Raw genomic sequence first — 17298 nt, 5'->3', positions numbered from 1 at the left:
GCCATCACCTCCACACGTCAGTTCATCCTCACCCGTCAGGGAGGCCACCGTCGCTATGATGACTCCACAATAAGAAAGCTGGGTCTCCAGGAGTTGGACAGCTGGGTAAAGATGATCACATGTGTTCTTTGCCCTCTAGGGTCCCTGTCTGCCCCCCACACTGCTCATCCCTGCCCTGCCTTGTCCTCGGGTGCTGAGCTCTGAGATCCGTATCACTCACGCCCCCTGCCCTCTGGCATCCTGCTGGGTCGGGTCATGGAAAAGCGGCGCACCTGCCCCCCCACCCTCGTCCTGACTCAGCAGGCTCTGGCGGGCTGCAGCCCTCAGCCACAGCTCCTGGAAACCAGCCTTCCCACAGGGACCCAGCAAGACGACTGCCTGCTGTCACCCCTGCAGGCCAGGAGTGGTGGGTAAGCGGTAGACAGGCTCCACAGGAAGCTGGCTGCACCATCGCAGCCCTAGTCACACTTCTGGGCAGTCTTTACATGAAACTCTTAGTGTGAAGACTGCTTCCTGCCAGGTCCACGGAGGGGAAGGCAAACATGCATCTGTCTCACTATAGAGCTTGTCTTTCTCACCTGGGTAACTGCTCTGCTCAACATCTGGGCAAAGCACCTCACTCTCATGGGAAGGATCAGAAAAGACTTCCCTGAGCGGGTCGCCTGATGACAAGTCAGTGGTCAAGGTGGACTGGAAACCACCAGGCAAAAAGAGAGCAAGGCAAGGTGATCCAGGACAGACTCACCAGGCATGAGGACCACGTCTGACCACCCGCGGCAGTCGGGCACAGGGCTCAGGGGAGAATAAAGGCGCGATGATGCCGACTTACTTCTCCATCCACGTAGGAAAAACGGGAGAGAGAATTAGCTAAATTCAGAGCAGGAAAACCAAGCAGGAGAGCCCTACCTTCAACAAGGCCACATTGCAGAAGATAAGCCCCGCTGCTGTTTAGCATAAGATGCCCCCTAACGCCCAGCCAGACCCTGGTCTCATCTCCCAGCATCACTGAGCTGCCCCGAGCCTGCCGCACCACGGGGCATCCTGGCTTCTGTGTCTGCCCTCCTCATCAGAGACGCTGCCCTCTGCTTCCCACCTGCTCGACTCCCCTCTCAGGACGCCTCAGGCGTCTGCTTCTCTGCACACACGGCTGGATCTGCACAACGTTCCCTTGTGCCGGTGCATAGTCCACAGCAGCACTTCGCTAACTCGGACCCACCCTGCTTACTTATGCGCATCTGTCCACCGATGGGGCCAGGAGGCCCAGGAAGCAGGAGGGCGGCAGCTTGCAGAAAGGTGCTGGGGCTCCAATCCCTGGCACTGTTCCAGCCCCTGGGTGAACTCAGGCAAGTTATGACCCTCTCTGGGGCTCTATTTCATCATCCAGAAAATGGGGATAACACCAGCCTCCACCTCAGAGGCTTGTTAAGTGAGTCACGTAGAACAATGCCTGGGCCACAAAGAAGCCGTCAGTAATGTCAGTTGTTAACATATGTCTGTGTATCCTTTATTTCCTGTGTAGAAAAGTTTTCGTTGAATGGATGAATTTTCCCACTATTTCATTTTGCTCCATGTAGACACCAAATTCTGCTTAGCCTTTGCTTTATATAAGCATGAAAGGAAGACTCTCTAAATATGTGTTTATCTTACAGGTGGTTAAATGGGACCTTTTCTGTAAAGGAATTCAGCTTCTTGCCACTGTTTCTGGCCTGGGAGCAAACTCCACATACATTTGCTACACAGTCACCCCAATGAATGAACAGCAGGGCTGTTTTCACAACTCACAGGGACATATCATCACATCAACTCTTGCCGGCTCCCCTCGGGTGACCAGAGTCACAATGACCATGGGCCCCCACGACACAGAAGTGACCCACAGGAAAACTTGTCTCAACGCTGAAGCAATGCAAGGTTAGTGAAGTCATGAAATACTCTCTACAAGTTTTTAAAAATGTCAGCTTCTAAGCCCCAAAGTCTTAACTGTTACAAGCCTGGCAACACATCCCTTGGTGAGAGCCCCAACAGAGACAGAAAATCAGAGCACATGTAATAGTGTGCTCAGGAGGTGAGGAGGGGAAACCGGCTTCCAGGTGCGCCCCACACTTCCCAGGTAACTGTCCAGGTGACTTCCCAGCTAACTGTCCAGGTGACTTCCCAGCCAACTGTCCAGTCTGGCTGACAGAGACCGAGGGTACTCCCTAGAAAAGGAGAGCATGGTCCCGTGGGAGCAAAAGAAAGCCCATCCCAGAGGACGCAGCACCCCAGCATCGCCCCAACAGGAGCTGCAAAGGAGGGGTCAGCCCTCCGCCCAGGCCTCCCAACTCCAATGCCGCTTTGCGGAGGCCCCTGGTCCCTGGCCCAGCTCTCACCACGGCCAGGCCTCGGCGGGGGAACCCTGTGGCCCCATCCGGCCTGTGGACCCCGCACTCAGGGTCAGGATTCCCGTTTTCAGTCTCCCCTCCCGCCAGCGACCAGGACTTCCTGGGAAACCACACTCCACACTGACACAGCGGAGCTCAGTGCCACTGGCCGGGACGATCAGACACTCACTGAGCACTTCAGGTCGACCTGACCATTTCTGAGGACTGAGATGGACCGCTCCAGGCGACACCGCACCTAACACTCCCGGCACGCCCGCCCCCACTCACCGGTCTGCGGGCAGCGGCGCTCTGCACGCTCTGGTAGAACTCGGGCGGGACGCGCACGCCCCTGCGGAGCCGCCGCCGCCTCACTGCGCCGTCCTGCTCGCTCTGCACCGGGACCTCCGCGGCGGGCTTCACGTCCTCCAGCCGGGCGGCCGCGGCGGCGCGTCTGCGGAGGTGTCGGGGGCTGGATCGGAATCCCTGGGCAGGAGACACAAGCGGACACATGCAGGTTGGTGCCGGTCAGCTGCGCTGTTCCCTGCGGCTCGCGGTGCAGGCGGCGCCAAAGCCACCAGCCCCGCGGGGGCCCGCTGCCCACCCACAGGAAGCCCGACGCGGGGCAAGACCCAGGTTCCCGGTCCAGAGTTATTCTACACTGAGAAAAGCTTTTAATAAACAACAGAGTCCTTCCGTATAAAGCGCAGGGAACCATACTCAATATCCTGTGATAAACCGTCATGGAAGAGAATATGAAAAAGAATAGATGTGTGTACAACTGAGTCACTTTGCTGTACAGCAGAAATTAATACATTATAATCGACTACACTTCAATACATTTTTTTAAAAAAAGAGAACTGTTTTTAACCCAGAAATGCCAGTTTTTAAAAAAAAGAGTAGGCAGACACACTGCTTTACTTCTGTGTACACAGTCAAAGTGTGAAGAAGGGGGCTCCGTGATGATGGGGAAGGTTGGGACCCAGTAGAACCTCGGAGAAAGGGCCCTCTGCCTCCCTTCAGGAAGGAAGGCCAGGAATGCAAGGCATCACAAGCAACACCTTAAAGTGAAGACCTAAAACTAACTGGACGAAGGACGGTGTAGTGTGGGTTTGGAGGTCAGATGGGCCGGGGTCCAAACGCTGCTCATTATAGCTACACGTTTATTAAATATTAATGACCTAACTTTTCTAGTCTAACAAATGGATAACATTCTCAAAGGTTTTTATTTTACCCTTTATTTTACTACACGCATAGAATTTTATTATTTTTTCTAATTAACTTTTATTGAAGTGTATAGTTGCTTTATCGGAGAAGGCAATGGCACCCCACTCCAGCACTCTTGCCTGGAAAATCCCATGGATAGAGGAGCCTGGTGGGCCATAGTCCATGGGGTCGCTAAGAGTCGGACACGACTGATCGACTTCACTTTCACTTTTCACTTTCATGCATTGGAGAAGGAAATGGCAACCCACTCCAGTGTTCTTGCCTGGAGAATCCCAGGGACGGGGAACCTCGTGGGCTGCCGTCTATGGGGTCACACAGAGTCAGACACAACTGAAGCGACTTAGCAGCAGCAGCAGCATAGTTGCTTTATAATGTTATTTTCTGCGGTACAGCAAAGCGAATCAGCCCTATGTATACATATATCCCCTCTTTTTAAATTTCTTTCCCATTTAGGTCACCACAGAACACTGAGTAGAGTTCCCTGTGCTATATACTCTGTTCCCATTACTTATCTATTTTACACACAGTATCAATAGCCTATACGTATCCATCTCAATCTCCCAATTACCCCCACCCTCCTTTCCTCCCTTGGTATCCATACATTTTTTCTCTACTCTGTGTCTGTTTCTGCTTTCTCTCACAGGGTTTTTTAGAAGGTAACAGATGTTAAAGGGCTTCCCTGGTGGCTCAGCTGGTAAAGAATCTGCCTGCAACGCGGGAGCCCTGGGTTCGATCCTTGGGTCGAGAAGATCCCCTGGAGAAGGGAAAGGCTCCCCACTCCAGTATTCTGGCCTGGAGAATTCCATGGACTGTATAGTCAATGGGGTTGCAAAGAGTTGGACGCGATTGTGCGACTTTCACTTCAATTTCAATGGATGTTAAAATTCTAAGCACAGCATCTGGCAAACGGCAGGCGCTGAACAAAAGGTTAATTTCCCTTCTCTTTTAAGTAAGGTAAGTATAAGGACAACTCGCTGGACAAGGAAACAAGCTCTGTTGTGCATCTGGGAATGTGCATCTGGTTTTGGAAAACACCACAGAATTCCATAAAATGATGCCTATCCACGGCCGGTGCTTTGCGGCAGAGCAGAAGCCAGCCACAGAGTTCACGAGCAGACTGGGATGGGTGACGGGGGGCAGTAGAGGGCACGTGGGGCCAGCAGATCCCACACGAGGATAAATGGATGAAGCTGAGCTCAGTGGGGCGAGCGGCACGTGCAGAGCAGATAGGATCTATGCTCCAGGCATGGGAGCAAGAGGGAAGAACAGAGGGGTAAGGGATGACTTAGCAGCAGCAGCAGCTCTGTCCATGGGATTTGCCAGGCAAGAGTACTGGAGTGGGTTGCCATTGCCTTCTCCACTAATGTTACTACCAATAGACTTTCTTGGTGGCTCAGATGGTAAAGCGTCTGCCTATAATGTGGGAAACCCAAGTTCAATCCCTGGGTCGAGAAGATCTCCTGGAGAAGGGAATGGCAACCAACTCCAATATTCTTGCCTGGAAAACTCCATGGACAGAGGAGCCTGGTAGGCTACAGTCCATGGGGTTGCAAAGAGTCGGACACGACTAAGCAACTTCACTTTCTTTTCTATTATTACCAATAGAAGGCCTCAAAGGCCTTACAAATTCTAGAAATAAAACCACAAAAAACTCGCTTAAAGTGATCAAAAAAAAATTAGTAGTCATTCTGGAGAATAATAACCCAGTAAATCCACACCCCTGTATCTACTCTAGAGGAACTTTGCCAAGTATGCCCAAGAAGATGGTCAAGCATTGCTTACATAAAAATTAGAAACTGTTTAAATCAGTCTTTTCTAAGATTCTTCAATTTTCATTCCACTTTCACATTTGTGAAGCTCTGAGCACCATCACATAAGCCTCTGTGATTTCTCTCATATCCAAATACACGTGCACTATTTTAAAACAACTCTTTACAAGCACGACAGGGCAGGACACAGACAACAGCCAGGCTATCTGGGCTCATGATGGCCTCTGTCACTTCCTAGCTGTCTCATCTTGAAGAGTTGCTTAGCCACATCCTCATCTGTAAAATGGAGCTTAAAAACACTACTTAATTCACAGATTTGTTAAGAAGAATAAATAAATGTAAAGTACTTACTGCCTGGTACACCGTAAAACATAAGGGTCACCTATGATCATTCAGTATATTGCTTGTGTAAATAAAAGATATTCTTAAAGACTAAGGCGTGTTATTAATCCAATACAAAAAGGAAAAGGATCACACTGCAGGTATTCCTCGCTGCCAGACACGGAGGCACCAACCTCCCTGCTCATCAGGAGAGCTCTTCACTCCAGAGCATCCCAGGTGCTCACTGTCCTGAGTCAGAACCATCTGCGCTGGAACCCCAGCTCTCCCACTTCTAGATGTACGATCTCGGAGCTCAGAGATCACTACTTCTCAGAGCCTCAGATTCTTCTTCTGCCGAATGCATACAATACTCGCCTCTCACGGGGTCAGACAGTGTTTAAAGGAGACGGTCCACATGAGCCTCCTTGAACAGTACACATATCAGTGTACGCAGTCGATGCGTTACCCCCTTTATTACTACAGTCCCACTTCCTGGATCCTGAGGTACCAATTCACCTGCCAGAAGCTCAGAACTACGACCACAGACACTGCAAACCGAACGGACTCATCACTGAGCGGGCAGCTTCTTCGTTTCCCTAAAGCAATGCAGAGCATTGGGGTTTACTGCACGGGCTCGTTCTAAACACTATCAAAAAATATGCCGTGACTTTTAAAAACAATTTATTTATTTATTTAGGGCAGAGCTGGGTCTTGGGTGCTTTGCGGTCTTTCTCCAGTTGCGGGGAGTGGGGGCTTCTCACTGCGCTGGCTTCTCCTGCTGTGAGCACAGACTCCAGGCGCCCAGCCGTCAGCAGCTGCAGCGCGCAGGTTCAGTAGTTTCAGGGCATGGATGAAGCTGCTCCACACAACGTGGAATCTTCCAGGGCCAGAGATCGAACCCATGTCCCCTGCGTTGGCAGGCAGACTCTTATCCACTGTGCCAACAGGAAGTTCCTAAGTCATGACTTTTAACAAAAAGAAATTTTCTTTTGAAACAGCAGGTGGTGCTATAAGCTCTCATAGGTGTTAACAGGCTTTGATGCCATCAGTATAAAGTCCACTTCTCCCTCCAGTCATTTGATCTTGCCCATGTGCCCTTCAAGGACTGATGCTGAAGCTGAAACTCCAATACTTTGGCCACCTGATGCGAAGAGCTGACTCATTTGAAAAGACCCTGCTGCTGGGAAAGATTGAAGGCGGGAGGATAAGAGGACAACAGAAGATGAGATGGTTGGATGGCATCACCGACTCAGTGGACATGGGTTTGAGTAACCTCTGGGAGTTGGTGATGGACAGGGAGGCCTGGAGTGCTGCAGGGCACGGGGTCGCAAAGAGTCGGACACGACTGAGCAACTGAACTGAACTGAACATGCCCTTCAACCAGTAGGTGACAGGCACTTGGCAGTCTCTCGGTAATGGACTTCTGTCACTTTTAGGGCACGCTATTATTAAATTTTTTAAATTCTTTATTGAAGCATAGTTGATTTAAAATGTGTCTGTTTCCGGTGCACAGCACAATGATTCCATAATTGTATTATATATGGTGGTTTAGCTGCTAAGTCCGGAAAAGGCAATGCCAACCCACCCCAGCACTGTTGCCTGGAAAATCCCATGGATGGAGGAACCTGGTAGGCTGCAGTCCATGGGTTGAGAAGAGTCGGACATGACTGAGCAACTTCACTTTCACTTTTCACTTTCATGCACTGGAGAAGGAAATGGCAACCCACTGTTCCTGCCTGGAAAATCCCAGGGACGGGGGAGCCTGGTGGGCTGCCATGTATGGGGTCGCACAGAGTTGGACGTGACTGAAGCGACTTAGCAGCAGCAGCAGCTAAGTTATGTCCGACTCTTGTGACCCCATGGACAGTAGCCTGCCAGGCTCCTCTGTCCATAGGATTCTCCAGGCAAGAACACTGGAGTGGGTTGCCATTTCCTTCTCCAACTTTTTTTTATTTTATATACATACACATATATATATAAGGCTCCCCAGGTGGTACTAGTGGTAAAGATAAAGAACCAGACTGCTAATGTAGGAGACATAAGAGACACAAGTTTGATCCCTGGGTCGGGAAAATCCCCTGAAGAAGGGCATTGCAACCCACTCCAGTGTTCTTGGCTGGAGAATTCCATGGACAGAGGAGGCTGGCGGGCTACATTATGGGATCACAAAGAGTCAGACACAACTGAAGAGACTTAGCATGCACATGCCCACATATATTCTTTTTCAGATTCCTTTCCCATATAGGTTATCACAAAGAATTTGAGTATAGTTCCCTGCACTATACAATAGGTCCTTGTAGATCACCCATTTTATTTATAGTAGTGTGTATATGTTAATCCCAAACTACTAATTTATCCCTCCCCTCCTTTTCCCTTTGGCAACAATAAGTTCATTTTCTATGTCTGTGAGTCTAGTTCTGTTTTGTAAATAAATTCATTTGTACCATTTTTTTTAGATTCCACAAATAAGTTATATCATACGATATTTGTCTTTCTGACTTCAGTTCAGTTCAGTCGCTCAGTCGTGTCCGACTCTTTGTGACCCCATGAATCGCAGCATGCCAGGCCTCCCTGTCCATCACCAACTCCCGGAGTTCACCCAGACTCATGTCCATCGAGTCAGTGATGCCATCCAGCCATCTTATCCTCTGTCGTTCCCTTCTCCTCCTGCCCCTAATCCCTCCCAGCATCAGAGTCTTTTCCAATGAGTCAACTCTTCGCATGAGGTGGCCAAAGTACTGGAGTTTCAGCTTTAGCATCAGTCCTTTCAAAGAAATCCCAGGGCTGATCTCCTTCAGAATGGACTGGTTGGATCTCCTTGCAGCCCAAGGGACTCTTAAGAGTCTTCTCCAACACCACAGTTCAAAAGCATCAATTCTTCGGTGCTCAGCCTTCTTCACAGTCCAACTCTCACATCCATACATGACCACAAGAAAAACCATAGCCTTGACTAGACAGACCTTTGTTGGCAAAGTAATTTCTTTGCTTTTGAATATGCTTTCTAGGTTGGTCATAACTTTTCTTCCAAGGAGTAAATGTCTTTTAATTTCATGGCTACAGTCACCATCTGCAGTGATTTTGGAGCCCCCAAAAAATAAAGTCTGACACTGTTTCTACTGTTTCCCCATCTATTTCCCATGAAGTGATGGGACCAGATCCCATGATCTTCGTTTTCTGAATGTTGAGCTTTAAGCCAACTTTTTCACTCTCCTCTTTCACTTTCACCAAGAGGCTCTTTAGTTCCTCTTCACTTTCTGCCATAAGGGTGGTGTCATCTGCATATCTGAGGTGATTGCTATTTCTCCGGGCAATCTTGATTCCAGCTTGTGCTTCTTCCAGCCCAGCGTTTCTCATGTATGATAATCTCTAGGTCCACCCATGTGGCTGCAAATGGCATTATTTCATTCTTTCTTATGGCTGAGTAATATTCCATTGTGTGTATGTACACACATTTTTGATCCACTCCTCTGTCAATAGACATTTAGGCTGCTTCCATGTCTACAGGCCACCCCATGTTGTCAGCACCCTTTGAGTCAGCACCCTCTCAGACTTGCAGTCCTGATACGCAGCTAAGCCCAGGAGCTCCACAGACCACCCAGCATCTCCTCTCTTAATAACCCGGCACAGTGCCTGGGGGAGCTCGAGGCTGAGAGTCAGCCCACCAAAGTCCCACTGTTTGGACACTGAGTACTGAATGGAGGGAGGGAGAGACTGAAAATAGCAGAAGGAATTCACTCATCCAGTGGCCACACCAACCACCTTCTGAAGCTCCTAATTCTGTCTGTTCTAATCTTTCAGTCTTAATTGTGAGTTCTACCATATATTTGTATTAAATTCTCTTTCAGTAGGAGATGACACTGCACTCCCTTATTCTTGCCTGGAAAATTCCAAGGACAGAGGAGCCAGACGGGCTACAGTCCACAGGGTCACAAAGAGTCAGACACAAATGAACACGGCACATCCATATATACTCTTTCAGTTTAAGTCAGACTCGGATCCCACTGCCTGTAAACAAAACCCCTGATGCATGCACGTGGCTAGCTATTTCCCTCAGGTGCTAAACACTCAGACTGAACCAGGCTGTTTGTGTAGACTGATAAAAAAAGGAGAAAGCAACAATTTACTAAGCACCATTTAGATGCTAAGCCTAGTATACCCACTGAGACAAGCAAACTGAGGCTTATCAGGATTAAGAAATCTCCCTATGGCCAAAACCTCTGCCACCAAAAGAAATCACAGATATTTGAATACTGAATTATAGGGGCTGCAGATATCTAGAAATACCATTTATATTCATTCACTGTTACTTCAAAATCATAGTAGTTGGTAAACATGCCACTAGATCTTGTCATTTAATGCATTAATCAGTTCAGTTTAGTCACCAGTCGTGTCCAACTCTTTGCGACCCCATGGACTGCATTAATAAAGAAGTACATTTATTGCTCTGTCAAAAATGTTTTTTATTGAAGCATAATTGATTTACACTATCTGCATTAGCTTCAAGTGTACAGCAAAGCAATTCAGTTATACAGATATATGTACGCTGCTGCTGCTGCTAAGTCGCTTCAGTCGTGTCCGACTCTGTGCGGCCCCAGAGATGGCAGCCCTCCAGGCTCCCCGTCCCTGGGATTCTCCAGGCAAGAACACTGGAGTGGGTTGCCATTTCCTTCTCCAATGCATGAAAGTGAAAAGTGAAAGTGAAGCCGCTCAGTCGTGTCCGACTCTTAGCGACCCCATGGACTGCAGCCTACCAGACACCTCCACCCATGGGATTTTCCAGGCAAGAGTACTGGAGTGGGGTGCAATTGAGATATACGTATATATTTATATTATTTTTCAATTATTTTCCATTATAATTTACTACAAGGTATTGAATATAGTTTCCTGTGCTATACAGTAAAACTTTATTGTTTATCTGTTTTATATATGGTAATGTGAATCTGTTAATCCCATACCCTAGTTTATCGCGCTCTCACCCCTTCCCCTTTGGTAACCATAAATTTGTTTCCTGTATCTATGAATCTCTTTCTGTTCTGTAAATAAGTTCATTTGTACTATTTTTTAGATTCCACATATAAGTGATATCATATAATATGTGTCTTTCTCTGACTTACTTCACTTAGTACGATCATCTCTAGATCCATCCATGTTGCTTCAAATGGCCATATTTCATTCATCATGGCTGAGTAATATTCTATTCTGTATATGTACCACAACTTCTTTATCCACTCATCTGTGAGTGAACCTTTAGGCTGCTTCCACGTGTTGGCTATTATAATTAGTGCTGCTGTGAACACTGGAGTGCATGCATCTTTTCAAAGTAGAGCTTTTGTCTTTTCTGGATATATGCCCAGGAATGGAATGCTGGATCATACGGCAACTATACTTTTAGTTTTTAACATACCTCTGTACTCTCTCCATCGGAGAAGGCAATGGCACCCCACTCCAGTACTTGTGCCTGGAAAATCCCATGGGGGAGGAGCCTGGAAGGCTGCAGTCCATGGGGTCGCTAAGAGTCGGATACGACTGAGCGGCTTCACTTTCATTTTTCACTTTCATGCATTGGAGAAGGAAATGGCAACCCACTCCAGTGTTCTTGCCTGGAGAATCCCAGGGACGGGGGATCCTGGTGGGCTGCCGTCTATGGGGTCGCACAGAGTCGGACACGACTGAAGTGACTTAGCAGCAGCAGCAGCAGCACTGTCTCCATAGTGGCTGCACCAGTTTACATTCCTATCAATAGTGTAGGGTTCCCTTTTTTCCACACCCTTTCCAGCATTTGTTATTTGTACACTTTTTGATGATGGCCATTCTGACCAGTGTGAGGTAGTACCACACTGCAGTTTTGATTTGCATTTCCATAATAATTAGTGATGTTGAGCGTCTTTTCACGTGCCCGTTGGCCATCTGTATGTCTTCTTTGGAGTCTTTAGTCACATCGTTTGCAAATATTTTGTCCCAGTCTGTAGGTTGTCCTTTCATTTTGTTTATGGTTTCCCTCTCGCTGTTTAACTTTGCTTTTATTTCTATCGCCTTGGGAGACTGACCTAAGCAAACACTGGTACGATTTATGCCCAAGAGTGTTTTGCCTCTAACCTCTTCTAGGAGTTTTATGGTATCATATCTTATGTTTGGGTTTCCCAGGTAGATCAGTGGTAAAGAACCCACCTGCCAAGCAGGAGACACAGGTTTGATTCCTGGGTTGGGAAGATCCCCTGGAGAAGGAAATGGCAACCCACTCCAGTATGCTTGCCTGGAGAATCCCACAGACAGAGGAGCCTGGCAGCCTGGCAGTTCATGGGGTTGTGAAAGAGCTGGACATGACTGAGTGGCCGAACAACAGCAGCAACAGCTTATGTTTGAGTCTTTAAGCCATTTTGAGTCTATTTTTGTGTATGGTGTGAGGGAGTGCTCTAACTTCATTGATTAACTTGCTGAAGAGATTGTCTTTGCTCAGTTGTATATTCTTGCCTCCTCTGTCAAAGATTAATTGACAGAGGCATGTAGGTTTAGTCTGGGGCTCTCTATTCTGTTCTGTCGATTCATGTGTCTGCTTTTGTACCAATAGCACGCTGTTTTTGGTTACTGTAGCTTTGTAATACTGTCTAAAGTCTAGAAGGTTATGCTTCCACAGCTTTGTTCTTTTTCCTCTTTAGCAATTCTAGGTGAAAATTTTTTAACAATTTATAATTATGTTTCAATATAATTGATTTCCTTTGTATTCTATTTATTATTTTATGCATTTAAAAACATCTTGAGAATCAGTCCATGAGCTCTGATGAGGCTGTCAAAGGAGTTTCTGCTATAAAATAAGTCCAGAATGATACAGAGAAAGAACCTCAGAAATGTTCATAAAGATACTGCAAGCTGCTCACCAAAATGCACGTTTGCCTCTTTCCCCTCAGCACAAGCTAGACTACTTTCACAGCCTCCCCTGCAGGCCAGCAGGGCCACGTGACTGAGCTCTAGCCAATGGACTATGGACACAAGTAATTCTGGACCCAGCCCAGGGACTCATCCCTCTGCCCTTTCTCCATACTCCTCTCTTTTGGCTGGGATGACCTCCAGACAGCCTTGAAAGTCACATAATAAAGACGGCAGCACCTTCATCACCCTGAGTCCCTGAATAACTGCACAGAGGAGCCCACTCTGGCAGCCTGTTCACCCACCTGCACCTTTAAATGAGCAACAAATATATGTCTATTTGTTTGAGTCGTTGAACCATTATACACTGAACTGAGCATTCAGTATAGGAGTTTGCATGACCCAGTGAGTGGTTCTCAAACTTTATCAAGCACCAGAAACCTCCAGGAAAGAAGACTAAGACTGCTGGGCCCAGTCCGGAGCTTCTGGTTCAGCAGCTCTGGGATGAAGCCTGAGAGTTTTCTAATGTGTCCTCAGGTGACGCTGCCGCTGCCCGCCTGTGACTGCAGTCTGACAATCCCTGCTCTAACCCACACCAGCTCCTGACCCTTGCTGTGTGGCTGGTGAGTACTTGGGTCAGAATAATACTGTTCCCCCTGTGCTGTGTGCAGCAGGGCCCTCCAGATCAAAGTGATTCCTCCCTTTGTGGATCTTAATAACCCCACATGAAAAGAATGGCCATGAAAGCCACTCTGTCAGCTGAACGGGAAAACACTGTACCTTTCTGTTTTCAGAGGGAACTTATTCCCTGACAAGGAATAAGCAGGTCACCATATTACTTTTTAAAAACCTTATTCCCTATTAATTAATCATTAGTTGGTATAGATCACTGGTCCTAGAGGTATGATGACAGCAGAAAGTCTTTTTTTAATCTTTGCAAAATCTAAGGAATTATACATTTATGTTAGACAAAGGCTCACTTACTAACGTAACTGTGTTTCTTTAATATTTACTAATAGTATATCAACTGGTGATTTATTCCTGCCGATCAGAATCTCTAATGAGCAGACAGCCTTGATGTTTTTTTCAAATTGTGAATGAATTCCAACTGAAATGCAGTTTTGTACTGATGCTAATCATTCCCTTTTGGACATATGCCCCACCCACAGCTCCTGCTGCCTGGGGGTGTGTGCTTTGTACCCTGGGTCACGATGCCGGGGCGGAGTCCCAAGTATGATAGAGAAACATCAAGAGCCTGGACCACTTAGAACAGAACTTGAAACTGAAAAAAAAAATCATTCTGTGGCCAGTCCTTCTCAAACTGTACTCATAATGTATATGCACAGCCTAGGATTCTTAATAAAATGCAGATGGTAGAGCCTGAGATTCTGAATTTCTAACAAGCTCCCAGAGAATCCCAGGGTTGTGGGTCTGCAGACTCAGTTTCCAAAGGCCTGATGGAAGCTGTGTGGCCCTCTTACAGGCTGAGGGTGAAAGTACAGAAACCGCGGTGAGGACTGAAAACCAGCGGACAGCAAAGGAAAGGCGGCAGCCGCTGGAGTGGCTCTGAGTCACACCTTCGCCATTTCCGTATGGCAACCCCCACAACCACAACTCTCATTTCTCTGAAGCCAAACTCCCTCACGGGTCTGATTCTTAAATTCCACTAAATTACACATATATCCTTACAACACACCCTCAAATACAGCAGGTCTCTGATTCTGCGTCCAAGTGAGCCTAAGACAGAAAACACGTCCACCATGGTGGGACTAGGGGAGGGGAAAAAGAATAAAAGGAGATTTGGAGGTTGAAACTACTTGAGATGGAGCATCATCTCCTGTAAGGAGCTTAAAGTGCTTTTTAATTATAACTGTTAGATTAACCTAAGCCAGGACCACAGGATCCATGCCGAAAGCCAACTAGACTGCCCCTCCCGCTGTCCTTCAAATCCACCATCCGGAATCAGTTCTTTCTCAACCTATGTACAGTGTGGGGTAGAGCCTATAATTGCTCTGGTTGTTCTCAGATGATTTAAAAGTGCTCTAGCCACTGACAGTGAAAAACAGTGCTATTTCAGTGAGGTCATTCCACTCCTCTCGGCCTCCTCTTGGACGCATTTAAAGTGACTGCAGGCTCTCCCCCAAGAAATCCACAGGAAATACACATGCTTCGCCCCAACTCACTCTGCTTCCCTCCTCTGCCCGCTCCCCTGCGGCACTCAGCCAGCCACAGTCCCCGGCTCTTTGCAGTCATCGCCTGCGGTCTGGCACCAGCCTTGGCACACTGGCCCTGAGGACTCAAGTCAGCTCCCTAGTGGTCTCCTTCAGTTGCTCACTAAGCTTCAGACAGCCTGGCGTGGACCCAGAGCCCTGCTCAGAACTCCCCAGCCTCTAACCCTGAGCTCCCAGCAGGGGAGCCACTGGCCACAGGAGACGATGTGCATTCAACTTCTAGGCTCTAGGGACCTCCCTGGTGATCCAGTAGTTAAGACTCCAGGCTTCTGACATAGCGGGCACAGGTTCTATCCCTGGCCAGGGAACTAAGATTCCCACAGGCTGTGTGGTGCAGCCAAAAAAAGAAGCGTACTAAAAATAATAAAGGAAAGAGTAGTCAATCTATTTTAAATAAATAAATGTTAGGCTTTAGATATATACATATTTTTTAATTGAAGTATAGTTGGGAAAATCCCCTGGAGGAAGGCATGGTAACCCACTCTAGATTTTTGCACGGAAGATTCCATGGAGAGAGGAGCCTGGTGGGCTACAGTCCATGGGGTAGCAAAGAGCTGGACACAACTGAGGGATGGAGCATATATACACACAGTTATTTACAATGCTGTGTTAGTTTCAGATATAAAGCACAGTGATTCAGTCATACATACATATGCATGTTCTTTTCTGAATATGTATATACATATACACACATGTGTATGCTCAGTTGCCTCAGTCGTGTCCGACTCTGATCCTATGGACTCCAGGCTCCTCTATCTATGGAATTCTCCAGGCAAGAATCCTGGAGTATCAGGTTGCCATGCCCTCCTTCAGGGGATCTTCCAGACCCAGAAGTTGAACCCACATCTCCTGTGTCTCCTGCTTTGCTGGTGGATTCTTTACCCACTGAGCAACCTGGGAAGCCCAGATATATATTCTTTTTCTGGGGAAAAAAAAAAGCTACAAATGAACTTATTTACAAAACAGAAAAAGGCTCACAGACACAGAAAACAAACTTACAGTTATCAAAGGGGAAAAAAGGGGGATAAATATATTAGGAATTTGGGTTTAACATACATGCACTATTATCAACCCTGAATATGCATCGGAAGGACTGTTGCTATAGCTGAAGCTCCAATACTTTGGCACCTGATATGAAGAGCCAACTCATTAGAAAAGATTCTGATACGGGCAAGATTGAAGGCAAAAGAAGGGAGCAGCAGAGGATGAGATGGTTAGGTAGCATCACCAACATGAATTTGAGCAAACGCTGGAGACAGTGGGAAACAGAAGAGCCTGGTGTACTGCAATCCATGGGATCTCAAAGAGTCAGACATAACAACTGAACAACAAGAGCAACATTACTACATATAAAATAGAGAACCAACAAGGTCGTCCTGTGTAGCACAGGAAACTTTACTCAGTATTTTGTAATAACCTATAAAGGAAGGAGAAGAACCTGAAAAAGAATATATACACATATATTGGACATGAATCTGAGCAAACTCCAGGAGACAGTGAAGGAAAGTGAAGCCTGGCAGGCTGCAGTCCATGGGGTCACAGAGTCGGACAGAACTGAGTGACTCAAAAACAACAAGCAGATCTATGGGCATCCCAGGTGGCGCTAGTGGTAAAGAACCTGCCTGCCAATGCAGGAAACAAAAGAGATGCGGTTCAACCCCTGGGTCAGAAAGACCCCCTGGAGGTGGGCACAGCGACCCACTCCAGTATTCTCGCCTGGAGAACCCACGGACAGAGGAGCCTGGCAGGCTATAGTCCATAGGGTCATGAAGAGTCAGACACGACTGAAGCGACTCAGCACAGTATATATGTATTTATATATATATATATGCATTCAGATGACAATGAATTAAAATCAAACTGAAAATTCAGTTCCTCGGACACACTAGCCACATTCCCAGATCTCAAGGGCACATGCAGATGCTGTACTGGGTGATGCAGGTAAAACATTTCCATTATCACAGAAAGTTCTTAACAGCACTTCTCCAACCTCTCAACCCTGGATACTCAGCCTTTATCCACACAGCCTAGACCTGATGACGGGAGACTCTGAATGTCAGCACAGGCTCACCACTGCAGCAGGCACCACCACAATCTCAAACTGAAAAACAGTGATCTCTTCAGCGCAGGCTCACCACTGCAGCATCCTGGTGCAGCGGTAAGCCTGCACCACAATCTCATCCTGAAAAACAGTGGCTTCTGCCCCGCTCAGGGCGCCGTCACACACAGCCAGCAGGGGGAGAGCCGCTCTGCTCCAGACACTCACGCGGGGCACGAGGCACCTTCCACCTTGCAGCCCAGGAGGCGCCCTACGTTCTCTCCAGGCTGCCAGTTGATGGAGAAAAAACCAGGACCGTGTACGCAGGGAATCCACGGGCCCGGCCTGTAGACAGCACCTGTCCCTTCTCATAGCTCATCAACCAGAATCCACTGACACAGCCATCAAGGGAGGCTGCAAACATGGCTAGACCACGTGCCCAGACGGAGAGAACACAGATGTCTTGAGCACAGCGGTTCGGCCGCAGAGCTGGT

At 47.6% G+C, this 17298-nt stretch overlaps 1 protein-coding gene across 19 annotated transcripts in view; it reads right to left on the bottom strand.

Moving 5' to 3' along the window:
* The window catches only part of DST (dystonin), a 514523-nt gene that overhangs the window by 455588 nt on the left and 41637 nt on the right, over positions 1-17298 (bottom strand). For all 19 annotated transcript variants that reach the window (XM_024983983.2, XM_024983991.2, XM_024983988.2 and 16 more), the window contains exon 3: positions 2646-2840. In XM_024983983.2, the coding sequence (XP_024839751.1) occupies positions 2646-2840 (195 nt within the window). The remainder of the gene's footprint in view (positions 1-2645; positions 2841-17298) is intronic.

Source organism: Bos taurus, chromosome 23, assembly GCF_002263795.3.
Source record: "Bos taurus isolate L1 Dominette 01449 registration number 42190680 breed Hereford chromosome 23, ARS-UCD2.0, whole genome shotgun sequence".
Classification (NCBI taxonomy): Eukaryota; Metazoa; Chordata; class Mammalia; order Artiodactyla; family Bovidae; genus Bos; species Bos taurus.
The sequence above is the reverse complement of the archived record's forward strand: the minus strand, read 5'-3'. Positions and strand labels throughout refer to the sequence as shown.